Source organism: Marmota marmota, unplaced genomic scaffold (assembly GCF_001458135.2).
Source record: "Marmota marmota marmota unplaced genomic scaffold, marMar, whole genome shotgun sequence".
Classification (NCBI taxonomy): domain Eukaryota; kingdom Metazoa; phylum Chordata; class Mammalia; order Rodentia; family Sciuridae; genus Marmota; species Marmota marmota.
This window is the reverse complement of record NW_026000142.1, coordinates 32,328,477-32,343,430: the sequence shown is the minus strand read 5'-3', so window position 1 is coordinate 32,343,430 and position 14,954 is coordinate 32,328,477. Positions and strand designations below refer to the sequence as shown.

The 14,954-nt window shown below is 30.6% G+C and overlaps 1 protein-coding gene across 3 annotated transcripts in view; it reads left to right on the top strand.

Moving 5' to 3' along the window:
* Pclo (piccolo presynaptic cytomatrix protein) overlaps window positions 1-14,954 on the top strand; it is a 418,833-nt gene that overhangs the window by 333,455 nt on the left and 70,424 nt on the right. For all 3 annotated transcript variants that reach the window (XM_048786243.1, XM_015488416.2, XM_048786242.1), the window contains exons 14-17: window positions 1,663-1,713; window positions 5,571-5,695; window positions 8,245-8,271; window positions 14,593-14,686. In XM_048786243.1, coding sequence (XP_048642200.1) covers window positions 1,663-1,713; window positions 5,571-5,695; window positions 8,245-8,271; window positions 14,593-14,686 — 297 coding nt within the window. The remainder of the gene's footprint in view (window positions 1-1,662; window positions 1,714-5,570; window positions 5,696-8,244; window positions 8,272-14,592; window positions 14,687-14,954) is intronic.

The following is a 14,954-nucleotide window of genomic DNA, read 5'->3' as shown; positions in this document are numbered from 1 at the left end:
TATATATATATATATATATATATATATATATATATACCAGAACCTCAGGACAACTAAAAATGACCCATTTGATTATTCTCCTCACTAAATATATTTCCATGGTCATATGTCAAATGAAATAGAGTTCTCAAAGGGAAATCAAATGAAACAGTTTATCAGTAACCATTTTTTATTTTTACGTGGAGACCCTAGGGTGAGGGATTCTTGTTCAGTTATTCCCCAACTATGTGTCAAGACACAAAGATTTATTTGTTTGTTCTGTGAATCTGCGAATTTCTTTCTTCTAAAATTTTGAGATGTATAATGCATTATTATCAACTGTAGTCACCCTATTGTGCCTTAGAGCACTAAAAGTTCTTTCCGCTTGTCTAACTGTATTTTGGCTTTCTGCTATTTGACCTTGCTTCCACTTCCCCTCTTTTTGTTCTAGCCTCTATGGAATACTCTTCTCTACTTCTATGAGATCAACTTATCTGTTATCTTTATGTGAATGAAAACATGCAGCATTAGTCTCTCTGTGCCCCATTCAATGCTAATTACCCTGATTTTATCATTATACATTGTATATTGTTTATTAAGTGCTTACCAGACTTCCATGCTGTATCCATAAATATGTAAATTATGCATCAACTGAATTTTTTAAAGTTAAATAAATAAAAAATAAATAATTTTGATTTTTAAAAGGTTCAGATATCTGATTTGAAGAAACTCTAAATCTTCAATTCCAATATAAATAGTAACAGGAATTAGTGTGAACCATTTTTTTCTCAAGATTTATTTGTCTTTTTGAAATAGAAAACTATTAAATGAATATGTGTTCAATAAATAATAGTTTATACTTTGGAGCCAGAGCACAGTTTGAGTTTTACTAAATGTAGTTTTTAAATAAACTAGTTGAACTAATAAAGGATATGTGACTTAGAATATTTAGCCCTCACCCCCATAACTTTATCAGTGATGACATAAATGTTAGTCTTTTGTTATTTCATAAAACAAGACTTGGAATAAAGCTATCTTCTTTTTAGTGCCCTCATTTCTAAAATAAATACAGACGGGGAAAGATTTGCTTCTGTAAATCTCTCCTCTACATTGATATCACATTGCTTTAAAGGCTTATTTGTAAAAGAAATTATCAAATAGATGATAACTTATCTGTAATGGATAGAATTTTAATTAAACATCATCCTCTAATAGGAAGCGACCACTTGGTGATTTACTCTGGGAGGGAGCAGGAAGTAGCTGAGTACCCAGCAAGCATAAAAAAGGACTTTTATTATTAAAACTTCTGTGCTCCTAGGCAGGTCTTGTGTAGAAACTCTTTTTCATTACTATATACATCTTTAAAATCTCTAAATACTTTAACAAAGTACTTTAAACCAAAAGTGTTCATTTTCCTAAGTAATTTAAAATATTGCTGGTATAAAATGACAGCTTCAAAACTGGCCTAGCAAAATGAAAAATAGATTTTATATATCTATTAAATTAAACTTGTACTGAGAAATATAAGTGGATCCTGTTATTCTGAAGCAACCAAATGGATGAAATATATTTTCCAGGCAGTGTGCTCTGAAAAAATAGAAATTAATTTCAGAATAAAGTTGAAATGATAAATTCTATGAATAATTTATCTCTTAAAATAATGCATGGTCTTTAATATTGCAGCCTACTGATGCAACAAAGGTTGTCTCTCATCCAATTACAGGAGAAATTCAGGTATGAAAGTTTTTAAAAAGTTGTCATTCTACCATCTTTTTTGACTATTTTTGCCACTGGTCTATTGAAACTGTAAATATAGTAGGATATTTCTTTTTCCATAACATATTAGAACTATTCAGGAAAAATTAAATTTTATAACAATATATTTATATAAATTATGCTTTATAAAATCTAATTATACCTTTGGAATTCTCTACTTTGAAATCTGTCTGATGGCATTGTCAATTATTTTTTGTGCTTCAGTGACTGTATACTTCTGAATATTTCAACTATAACCAATTTTCCCAGAAATCCAATCGTTTATCTTTAAGAGTTTTATAAATCTAATTCTGCCTTTTTTTATTTTTGATCAATATTTGCGAAACAATTGCTGAATGATTATTGTAGAGAAGCATTTTTCATACTGTAGGTAAAAGGACTTTATCATTTATGAAATCAATTGAAAAACTTTTGACTAGGAAAATAGAACAAAAATAGTATAGGTCACCATCATTTTAAAATATGTGTGTGTGTTTCTGTATTTGCATATTGTAAAATTGTATTTCTTAGTGTGGATCATAGTAAGAAATATTAGAAAAACTATGCTTTAAGTAATAACACAAATAAATGGAGATGATAAGAAAGGACACAGAAAGAATTATCACAATAAATTAAGTTTGTAAATAGTGTCAGATAAGGAAAAGCAACACTCTTAGCTCAGTCTCCGACAAACTCTAGAGTAAATTTTCATAAACACCTTCACAAAGGATAACAAAGATATGGACTAACTTGAGGATAAGCATAGTGAAAGTGGGTGAGGGTGTTCCTGGAAGAAGAAGGAGTAAAAGGAAAGGCATGGCATTCAGAAAGTAAAAGAAGGAGATCAGCTGGGAGATAGCTTGAGGCTAAATTAGAAAGAACTTGGACACAGCAAGGGATATTAATTGCTACATAGTGTAGCCTGATGACTAACTAATTGCAGTGAAAGCAAGACTAATTAAAAAAAAAAGTAATACAAATCCCTATGTAGTGACTACAATAAGTACTGTGAAATGGAGTCATGAAGACCAAAATTATCAATTAAGCAATTATCTAGGCACATATAAATAAAAGCAAAAGTGGGGGGTGAGTGTGAAAATGGAGAAGTATAGAATGTGGAAACCTTACTTACAAGTAAGTAGCAGGATTGAGTCTGATTTTTCATGCATTACAGATCTTGCTCTCTCTGTTGCTTCCCCACTTCTAGGAAGCCTGTATTTCATCTGTCTTTCATCATTTGACATACCATAAAGAGAATACCAGAATTTTTGATTCTATCTCAATTTTTGTTTTAAAATTTTTGCCTTTGGACTATTATTCATCGTGTTTCCTTTGGGTTTATTGTCATTTTGTTATTTTTCTTCTTTTATTTTTATTTTTCTTCTTTTATTTGTCTTTTCCTTGAGCACCATGATTTGATTCTGTAGGTGAAATTTGTCCTAACAATATTATTCTTAATGCTTAGGATATTTTCTTGAGGCAGTAATTTCAGTATTTTTGTCTTTATCAAAACCTGATTCCAAATGGAATTTTATATAGAAAGCCAGATTATGAATCTGTAAGCATTGGAGCTATGTGACTGTGGTCACTGGCAGTATCCTCTTTTGTCTCAGAACTGAGCCCTGAATATCTCTAGATGTTCTTTAAAGCCATAAGAGCACATTTTGAAATGCACTTTCTTGGGGTAGCCTGCAAGTTTTCATTTCAATAAGGAATGGCTTTGGCACTTTACCAGTAAAAAGTGAACTCCAGGTCTGGCAGAAAAAGGAACACTTCTCTCCATGATTTGGGAGCTGTACTAAATTTCAGGGAAATTAATTGCAGATAATTTATTATTCTATGTTTCAGTACCACATTATGATACACAATTTAAACTTCCCATTTATCTTCCTTAGGGTCTACTACTTCATCATTCACATGGCTTTTATGATGATCATAGAGACTCTAGGCTTTTCTGGACTGAGTCAGGCAATTAGAGATTCATATTCTGCCAGGAAACTTAACTAGATTGAAATTATACTAAAATGAGGATTTATTTCAATTATAAAGTTTTAAATGAAGGGTTGACTCATTTAGTTGTCCCAGTTTTAATATAAACTCTGCATATCTATTTTGTATGGATTATAAGAAAATGTTAGTATTTTTATTTATGGATTTCCCCTTTGAATACAGATCTTTCTGTTTCTACTATTTGGTAAACAAAAGTATATCAAAAAGAACTAAGGCTTATTCTAAATGATGCCAAAAGAATCTTCTAATTATGAAAGAGAAAAAATAGTTAGCTTAATTATGATGGAATATGTCAGCTTCTCAAATATTTGTTTGAATTATAAGTCTAAAAATGGGAGTTCATAACCCACTTGAATCAAATGTATGAAATATGATATGTCAAGAGCTTTGTAATGTTTTGAACAACCAATAAAAAATATGTCTAGACAGAGGGATTGATGGATGGATGGGTGGATGGATGGATGGATGGATGGATAGATAGATATATACAGACATACATAAACAGACCCAAATATTAATAGAAATGCCTATTGTCTGTCTTTCCATTTGCATGTTTTATGTCTTGAATTAATTTTAAGCAAAGAAAAGCCCATGAGTTTCTAGTAGTTTGAAAATGACTCAGGAGTAATAATTAATTTTCTTTTTCCATGTAATCAAAGGAAATGTGAAAAGGAAAAATCTCTGTAAGAATAAAAGAAGATCATAAATTAATAAAATATGGCAGTTTTTACCTTAGAAAATATATTGAGATATTTTAAACATTGATAAAACAGCTCTTTGATTAAGCCTAGGTTTTTAAAAATTACTATCTAAAATCAATTTAAAGATTGCTATTTAATTTACTGGATACTGACAGAAGAATAAATATCTAGGTAAAGTATATTAAATATATAGGGATATGAAATATTTTAAGATTCAAAGTTTATACTGTCTTTGAGAAGATATTATATTTATAACAGAATATCACTCAGATCATGCTAAAAAACTCCAAGGAGTTCTATGGAAACACTGATACAAAATATCCAGGCTTAAACCTCAATAAATTTGTTAAAATATTAGTACACTATATTATAGAAACTTTTCATATGTATTTATGTGCTTGTATATATGTATGTGTATGTTTATAAAGCCATGACAATTATAATAAAAATATACACATTCATATGAAAAAAAATAAGTCTTTTACTATTAAATGACAATGCGCCACAGCTAATAAGCATCTCTGAGACCACTACTTTTATTTCTTCTTCAGCTTCTAAAATTAAACAACAAGATTAAATTTAAGTCTCTCACTATATAAGAAAAATAGGCAAAGAAAGACAGGCTATAGGTTTGACATCAATGCATGCAAAGGAGGAAGTGGTAAAATCTATACATTCTCAAATATTCTTAACATCTCAGTATTGATATTATGTAACATTTGTGAAATACAAATAGCATTTTATAATAAATTTACCAGTTATTTAGCTTCAAAATCCTGGTAATTGTAGTTATGAATATTAGCAATATGTAGTATTTTCCTAAGAGTAGAAATTTAGTGAAAAAGTAAAACTTGCATTTTTTGTATCATTTTCCTTTTAATGAACTTTAGATAGGCCAGGCTTTTCACTGTAAAAGAATGAACAGCATGTTTACTAGAAATTAAAATGTGCCTGGGAGCTCCCAATTAAATTAAATCTTAAGTGGTCTGTTTAGTTTCAAATCAAATGGAAATGAGGGTTGATGCTTCTTATTTATAAGATTATGAAAACACACTGGTAGGATATTTAGTGATAATGTATTTCGTGTTTAAATAAATTCATGGACTATTTTGCTGTCCCCTAAAGCTTCAAATCAACTATGACCTTGGGAATCTCATAATACATATTCTCCAAGCAAGAAACCTAGTCCCTCGAGACAACAATGGCTATTCTGACCCTTTTGTTAAAGTCTACCTTCTTCCAGGGCGAGGGTAAGTGAAGAAGCAATGTCTTTCAAGTACAAGAGCCCAGGATTCAAAATCTCTGATTTCCAAAACCTCACCTCAATTTAGTACCCTTTCTTTAGTTTTGTCTACATGACAAAATTAAATTTCTAATTAGTAGATAATATGAAATTAAAAATTCATAATTAATCCTTAAAGAGTTCTGAAATAGCAGTAATCACAACTCAGGCATCCTCTGGAATAAATCAACATTTCAATTCTTGGAACCACTCTTGTGATGACCAATCAGGTTATGAAATCAGATAAGAAATTATCTGTGGTAGATGTAAAAAATTAGTTTTCATTTCCAAATTTATTTTAAAAATCTATATTTAGTTGCTGTTTTATAAATGCGTATATTTTCCAATATGTATGTTTTTTAAATGGCTTGTTGATATGCCCCTATTTATATGTATATTTCCCACACATTTTAAAATATCAATGTTTTAAAAATAGTAATAAGAAAGAACAATATTTGAGTGGTTGGTTGACTTGGGTAAGTAAATAGAAAATATGTCTGAATCTCTTCTATGACATATACCTTGTTGACATGAAGTAAGTGCCTAGGGCTGAGCATGTTGCTGAGAACATATGTGCAGCATGTTTGAAGTCCTAAGTTCAATCCCCAGCACCAAATAAAATTAATAAATAAAAGATAAGTGCTCTTTCAAGATGTGTAATCTTCATATAATTAATGCTAATTTCGATGTTCTAACATGTGAATCACTACTCAAGGGTGCTTTCAAAACAGTGATTTGACTACTACAAATTGGTTTTATCTGAACAATTTATATAAGCCAAATTAGCATGATGAAACCATAAAGTAATCAACAAATGGAGGTATAATAAAAAAAAATCTTTGTTGGTAATTTGACGAAACAAATTTTATTTTTTCTTTATTTTTTTCTTTCAATCTGGGGAATTACATTTGAATATTACTTTTTGCTTGGAATATTTTTACTGTGGTATTATAGAAGAAGAGAGACTAGTACAGTAACCCACCATGTACCTAGCACTCATCTTCAAGAATTATTATTACTGGGCAGTTTTGTTCCATGTTTACCCTCATGCACTCCCTCTACCCAGATTGTTTTGAAATAAATTTCATCTATTGTAATTTTCTATGCAAATATTTTAATGTACATATCTAAAAAATAAGGACTTTTAAAACAATCATAATAGCAATGTATAAACATAATTTTTAAATTTACCAATAATTTCTTATTTTCCCTGTTGATTCATAATATTTTCCTACTTGATTGGGAACCTAGTTGATATTTATAGAACACACTATCCATCAATAGCAACTTGCATATTCTTTTTAAGTACACATGGGGCATTCACCAAAACTATTTTCTTTACACACACACACACACACACACACAGCGAACATTGAAATCCTACAAAATATGTTTTCTGTCTATAGTTGGTTGTTTTGAATGGGATTCAAATTAGAGTCATACATTGCACTTATATCTGCTATTTATTGTGTATCATTATGGTAGATGATCAATTTCTTTGAAATTTGGCTTCTGGTTATTATTGAGAGAGATAGGGTAGGAGAACCATAGTTTTTTATGTTTTTTCTGAGGCAATAAATTAGGTAATACTCAGAAAATAATTTGAAAAATGCAAGGTGCCAAGTTAAATTCAGTAGACAGGCTTTAATTTCATCCTTTTCCAAAATTCCATTTAGAAACTTAGAATAGTTGGTATGTTTGTTCTAGCTTTAATTTATCAAGCATTTTTTAAACCCTCAATAATGTCACATAGAGATTACCCACTAGCCACATAACCTAAAAATGGAGATCTCTTATTTTAATTTATTTATACATTTATGTAGTTGCATGGCTATATCTTTTAAAGTGAGTATGACAAAAATGACAAAAAAAAACTACATTCTGACTTTAATTGTGGTCATTAAAGCTCTAGTGTTACTTAATGACAGTATTATGAAACAAGGGGAAATTACTTTCAAAGGTTTGTCTCTAATTAGTATTTTTAAATAAATGAACAAAAGTATTTTATCCTACATGAAGGTACCTATCTTTTATTTATACAGGATATATTTTTATTAGAATGTTACAAACTTGAATAACCAAAAAAAGGGACAGACAGGCAATGTGAGTATGTCAGTCCCTTCTAGAGAAAATAACAGGGAATAATGAGAACTATAGTGAAATGGAGATAGAAAGCCTCACCTCCAGCTACCCTCATGTAATTTCTCCAAGAAAATATCCTAATGAGTGGAATTTAGCTTAAATTCAGCTAATATGCTACTGATATTCAACTCCTAACTCTTTCACTAAATTACTCCTAATTATTGCAGTGACTAAGGCATTGAGACTTATTAGTGAAGTATTTTTTCACTGTACTTCTAAGATGATCTTCTGCCTCATGTCGTTTATCTGTTATGATATAGTTTCTCTAATTATTATTCTTGTGTTTTCTTCCTTACTTCTGTTCCTAACTTCCTTCTTCCTCTTTTTCCTACTTTCCTGTTGTGTCCTTCATTCTCGCTCTTGGAATCAATGCAGTCAAGTCATGGTTGTCCAGAATGCAAGGTAGAGTTGACTCTCTTTCAGTGTCAAGCAACGTTCTTATGCCTAGAATTGTACTTTTTGTATTGTTATATACATTGACTTGCACTTCGATTTGAGTTTTAACATTTATTTTTTCTATTTTCTTGTATCTATTGAATTAGGCCTACAGCAAATTTTTCTGACCACATTTCTAAATAGCTTTAGCAGGTATGTGCAATAAGATGCAGAAAAGTACAAAATATTAAAAACTAGAAAATATTAAAAACAGAAAGCAAACATGGAACTATCACGCTGAAATTAGACAGAACTAAACTTTTCATTTATAATCTGTCCAGTAAATTTCAATTAACTTCTCACTTTGACACAGTGATGGATTTCTTCTTAGGACTAGTTCACTCATCCAGTCCTCTTGGGCTGATATGTGAAATCTGTTCTGTTTCAAAGAGAGAGTGTTGTTTTTAGAACAGACTTTTTCAATCACATTATTCAAAAATATTTTCAATAGTTTGTTTGATATTTAACAATGTTACTTAGAGAAAGTCCAAAAATAATTGAATTTTCAGGCATAATGATAGCTAAACCTAGTTAAAATCATAGGAAAACCTCATTAATGAGAAAGAAATGTACACTTCATTCAACAAAATTTTCTTAGCATAATTATGTGCCAGATACTGTGCAAAGTGCTAGGGTTCAAGTTGACAACACAGTGATAGTCTCTACTCTCAGGGAATAACTGGGAAAATAAAGTGACAGATGATAAATACACTGCTGCTTAGAAGAATAAAGCTTACACAATGGGGTATGCACTGTACCCATTTTTTTCAATACACACACACATAAAATATTATTCAGAATTTCTGGGTCTTTTATCTAGAGAAATGGGGGGAAAGCACCATCATAGTAGTGATTGCATTTAGCTTCCAGGAGTTGTCAATGTAAATAAAGGTTGAATGTCTGGAGCATCTTGGGTTACAGTTTGAAAGTTCTAGAAGTAAGTCTTTCATCTAAAAGTCATTTTCAGTGTGTCTTTAAGAATCATCAGTATAAGCGGTAACTGTAATGACTAGGTCCTGAAATTAAGTTGTACTATGGAAGCCAGTCAATGAAGTCCTTAAGAATGTAGGTTTGGCCAGGCATGCTGTCACATGCCTGTAATTTCGTGACTCAGGAGGCTGAGGCAGTAGGATCACAAGTTTGAGGTCAGTCTGAGCAACTTAGCAAGACCCTTCCTCAAACTACAATAAGAAAAGGCCTGGGGGTGTCGCTTAGTGGTGGAGTGCTCAGGGTATAATCCCCAGTAGCACAGAACCAAAGTTGAAAAAAGAAAAGAACTTGGGTTTGAGTTTCACCCCTGTCACTTAGAAACTGTGAGATTTACCTAAAACTATTTTATCCTCTACTAACCAGGAATAATATCCTATTCCACAGGACTTTTGTGAAATATATGGGTAATGAATCAAAGTGATAAGCATAATACCAGGCACATAATAAGCTTTCAGCCAATGGTAGTTGCTATTATAATTGCTAGTGATAAATATAAACTTCATGTAGCCAATGGTCAGTTATCTCTGGAAAAAAAAAAGTGAGGATAGAGTAATCTGGCATATTTGGGTTATTCAATTATACCAACTTATATAACAAAACTAAGAAAATCAAACAACTTTTCTTTATTAACAAATTGCAGAACATTAAAGTTAAAAAATACAAGTTCTATTAGCTAATTAAAAATGACACTGATTCCTTTTTCTCATTTCTTCTTATTTCCTCTTCCTGGTCTTTGATTAATACACTAATAAGCTCTGAGAGAATAAATGTCAGACCAGAGGAGGTGAAAGAATAACAAGGAAGGAACCCAAATAATTCATGAACCTAATATACACCCCTGGATAATTAAGGAGTGGAAATGAATATATCTGAAGTGTCTCTTTCTGGTCTTTCTTCACACTGTTGGGCAAAGTGCACATTTCTTTCTCATTAATGAGATTTTCCTATGATTTTAACTAGGTTTAGCTATCATTAGGCCTGGAAACTCAATTATTTTTTTTGGACTTTCTCTAAACATCATTGTTAACATATCAAACAAACTATTTCCTCTGGGATGGATATTAGATGCATGTGCAATATAATAGCCAAAACTTATTTTATTTCAAATGAATTTTAAAGGAAAACAAAGAAGTACAAACATGTTTTAAGGATGTAGTCAACAAATTTTTTTAGCATAATTATGTGCCAGATATGTGCGAAGTGCTGGGGTTCAAGTTGACAACACAGTGGTAATCTCTACTCTCAGGGAACAACTGGGAAAATTAAGTGACAGATGATAAATACACTGCTGCTTAGAAGAATAAAGCTTACATAATGGGGTGATGGGGTATGCACTGCACCTTTTTTTTTTCAATATACACACAAACATTGTGAGACCAGTAGAGGAAAACCAAATAAAAGAAGACTCCAGGGTTTTACATAATTAATTATACGAAAATAAATACAAAGAAGTTATCACATTCTATTTTTCCTCATTTTTTTTTCTTTTAAAATTGAAAAGATGTGGAGAACTCTGTTCTCTGCTGGTTTAGGTGGAATAATTGAATTTAAATATTTTCTTGAGACTTCCTTAAAAGCATCTCCCTATTACAGAATAGCCAATGAAAGCAAACGAAAGAAAAAGGAAATCAGTCAAAACTTCAAGGGGATAAAAATTAAAATATACATATATATTAAGATAAACACCATGTTTTTCTTAACAAATTGACTTTTTATTTGCCCATATTAATAAATCTTTGATTATGAGATATGACCTAATTGTCATAGTGTAATATCATTAACGTAATCTTCCATGAGGTAATGTACTGCCATGCATATACCAGACAAGAAAGGAAAATAAGAGTGAACTCTGTTTCTCAGCCTGAATTTATTCTCACATTCAAGAATCCCCCAGCTTAGCTGCCCACCTCTACCTGTGACCCACAGATTTCAACATGGCTTTGAGAATTATAGCAGGTTTTCAATTAGGTGAAATGGCTACACAGCCTGCTGGGATCATGCAAAAGATGGATATAACATGTTATTTACATACAAGTGTTATTGAAGAAATGGCCTCTGTGGCCAGCTCTGCATGTCAGGTTTGCAAATGCAAAAAGAAGTTGGCAGAAGATTTTATTGTTTCCACAGTACAGTCCAGGGGTGTAGGGGCAGCATGTTTACCTCTATTCATCCTAAAGGCAATGAATATCTGGAGTCTGGAGAGAATTAGGGAACGAAATATCTTAATAAGATTAAAATGCTCTTTTAAAATTGACAGCTTAATTTGTGTCCAGTTTAGGTTGCCTTTGAATGAATCTGTTAAAAAATAAATACTTACAATAACTATCCCTTTTTGTCCCATGATATTCATGTAGGTATGCCATTAAGAATTTCCCTAGGCAACTCTAAAAGTGGCCTACTTTTTCGTGTCATGTGTTTGTATACACACATCATATAGAATTTATATTGTGTAACTAAATATACAATATTGTGTATATATACATATAAAACAAATATTTAAATTAAAGTAGGGAAATTTAGGTTATAAAAAAAACTAGACAACCCTGTTCATAAAGCCTACAATTAAACAAATAGAAGGATAAGTGACATTTTATGATGGGCCTAATCAATTAAGTTCATAGGTTATGTATTTAAGAGCAAGGAATCATATTTTCTATATTTAAATCCTAATCCTGACCATCGGTAACTATGCAACCTTGCCAACCCACCTTAATTCCTCTAAGCTTCAGTTTTTCTTCCTATTAAATAGGATGACAAATAATACCTGTCTTTTAAGGATGACTTGAGGATTAATTGAGTTAAGACATAAAAATAATTTAGAACTCTGCCTAGAAAAAGTAAGGATTTTATAAAAGTTATTATTTTAGCATGCTTGCTTTATAAATGTTTTTTATGCATGAACCAAACTTGTTCATGATAATCAAAGATATGATCATACGTTAATACAATTAAGTAAGAATTATGTGGTTGTACAACTTAATAGAGATGCAAAGTTTCTGGTACAGAATAGTATTCAATAATTGTTACTACCTGTGTAACTGAAAAAAAAAAAGGTCTAAAGGTGAATATGAAAATTTTAAAAATAATTATTTATATTTATGAATTAAGAAAAGACACTGATAAATTCGTTTGAAAACATTTCAACACTACATATGACTTTAATATACACATATCTAAAATTTTAGTGAAAGTATGAGTTTGCATTTGACATTTATTCTCAATTGTTAAAATTATCAGATTCAAATTTTTAGAATTTAGAAAAATGATTTTACTACTAATCATTGTATCATGAATCCTTTTTATGGTTTTCCCATGATCTTGCCACTTTGATAACTAAGTCCAAAACAAGCAGAAACTTTAAAAATCATACTATCATGTTTTAAAACTCATACTATCATGTTTTATTTTCTATGGGAATAGCTATGGTGCTAGAGAGCTGAACAACTTTGCTATTAACTTAAAAGTGGTCACATTATTCTTCCCATGTCATCATCAAAAACAAAACAAAAATCCTAAATATATGGAGACATAATTTAACAAAATATTTGAATGTTTGTTACAAAGTACTGAAAATTATAGAAAATACCTTAACAAATACCTATGTAGTTCTTATCTAGTTTTATCAAATATCCAAATACTCATATTTTGTTATATTTACTTCAATGTTTAATAAAAGGTATTTTAAGGGACCCCTGGATCCTTCTGATGTCACTTTCTTGTCTACCTAACTACTCGATTGAATTTAATACCTCTACTTCCTTTTATCATATTATATTTACATAAATGTCTTATATGCATGTATACTAGATAATTTATACTATTATTTCATGTATATATATTTATCCTTCTGCAAATTTTTTGATAAAGATACTTTTAAGATCTATATATTTTGTATGTGGATATTTAATTCATTTTAACTACAGTTTAGTATATAATTGATTGAATATATCATAATTATTCATTTTATTAGTGTCTTACTATTAGAAATAATATTGCAAACAATATTGTTTTATTATTAGGAACAATATTGCAATGAACAAATATCTTGTGTACAGATGGGATAACTTCTTTAGGACAGAAGTGGAATATTCCAGATGTTTGAGTAGATATAAACTTAAATTTCTCTAGATATTAACAAAGTTACCTAAGAAGTGTGTGTACAAATATACTTTCTGTCCACAGTATATATTATATGAGTCTCTTTTTCTTTAAATAATTTTCTTTATATTTCCCCAAGGATGTTTGCAATTTATCTTGAATGACAAAATCATCAAATACTGCCCTTATTTTTGTATGTTCAAATGGGTGGTTAAAAGTGAGAAGAATACCACTTTATTTTTAAAATAGGTTTCAGGTCACAATGGCTTACTTGTGAGGTGTTGTGAGATACAAGCCCAGTGTGTCATAGTGTAGGCTACATTTACTGGGAGCTTTCAAAAATCCATAGGCTCAAGCTTCTCACCGGAATGATTAGATCAGAGTCTCCTTGAGGATGCAGGGTATAAGGAAGTGTAGATGGAATGCTGACTACCTCTAGTTCCCCTGCCAGACCCCAGATCCCCAAGTGACCCACTCTGCAATCAGTGTTGGGAATTACCAACCCTGCAACTTGCTGGTAAGAGCATAAAGCCAGAGAGAGGGAAGATGGCAGAGCTACTTCTAAAAGTGGGTGTGAACTAGAGTTTGATTCTCAACAGCTAAAAATTTATGTTTAATTAAAATTGTTAAAGTAAATTATCATACTTTACCAAAAGCATCAGAATATACTTTATATATTAGATAAATGTTTACAAAATTTCAGCTATAGCAACAACTATTCTTCATACTTTACTCAGTTAATGCATTCATTGCTATTTTTGGTTTGTTTTAGAAATAATGAATTAAAAGACAATATAGCTTTGCTGGCTTGATTACATGCAAAACCATTGGAAAGTTAAACACCACATTAGTATTTATGGGACAAGAAGATGTTGATGTTACCATATAGTTTGTGCAATTATCTCCTACATTCAGGAAAGATTAAGATTTCCAAAATTATAGTATTGTTAGAACATCTACAGGCATTTCTTTTAAAAACAATACTCATTAGAGCAAACAAAACTCAAGGCATGCAACATATTTTTAAATTGTCATTGTACATTCAAGTTAAAATAAGCCTTAAGACATGAGGATAATGGGATGATTATACAGTGATCTGGAAGGAAATATCTTGAAAAGTCTGCATGTCCTTCAATTTAACTATGAAGTCATCAGTTAAGGTGAATAATCAAAACTGCTCTTTCTTTTCTTCCAATTCAGTGCTGAGTACAAGAGAAGGACTAAATATGTTCAGAAAAGTCTTAATCCTGAGTGGAATCAAACAGTAATTTATAAAAGTATTTCCATGGAACAGGTAAGTAATGATTATTTTCCAAGTGACAGATTTGGGTTAATATAAATATAGGATGGCAAAATTTTTGAAATTGGGATCCATATTAGTTTTTGCCATATAAACAAGAATTCCATAAAATACATGTAAAAATGTAGCCAATGAAAAGAAATGAGTGAAGTTCAGATAAGATGAAAGTGATGTATGTATTTTGACAAAATCGCACAAAAAATGAGTAAATAAGTAAATTAAATTAGACAAGTGCAAAGTTTTCCATTGATTATTTCAATGA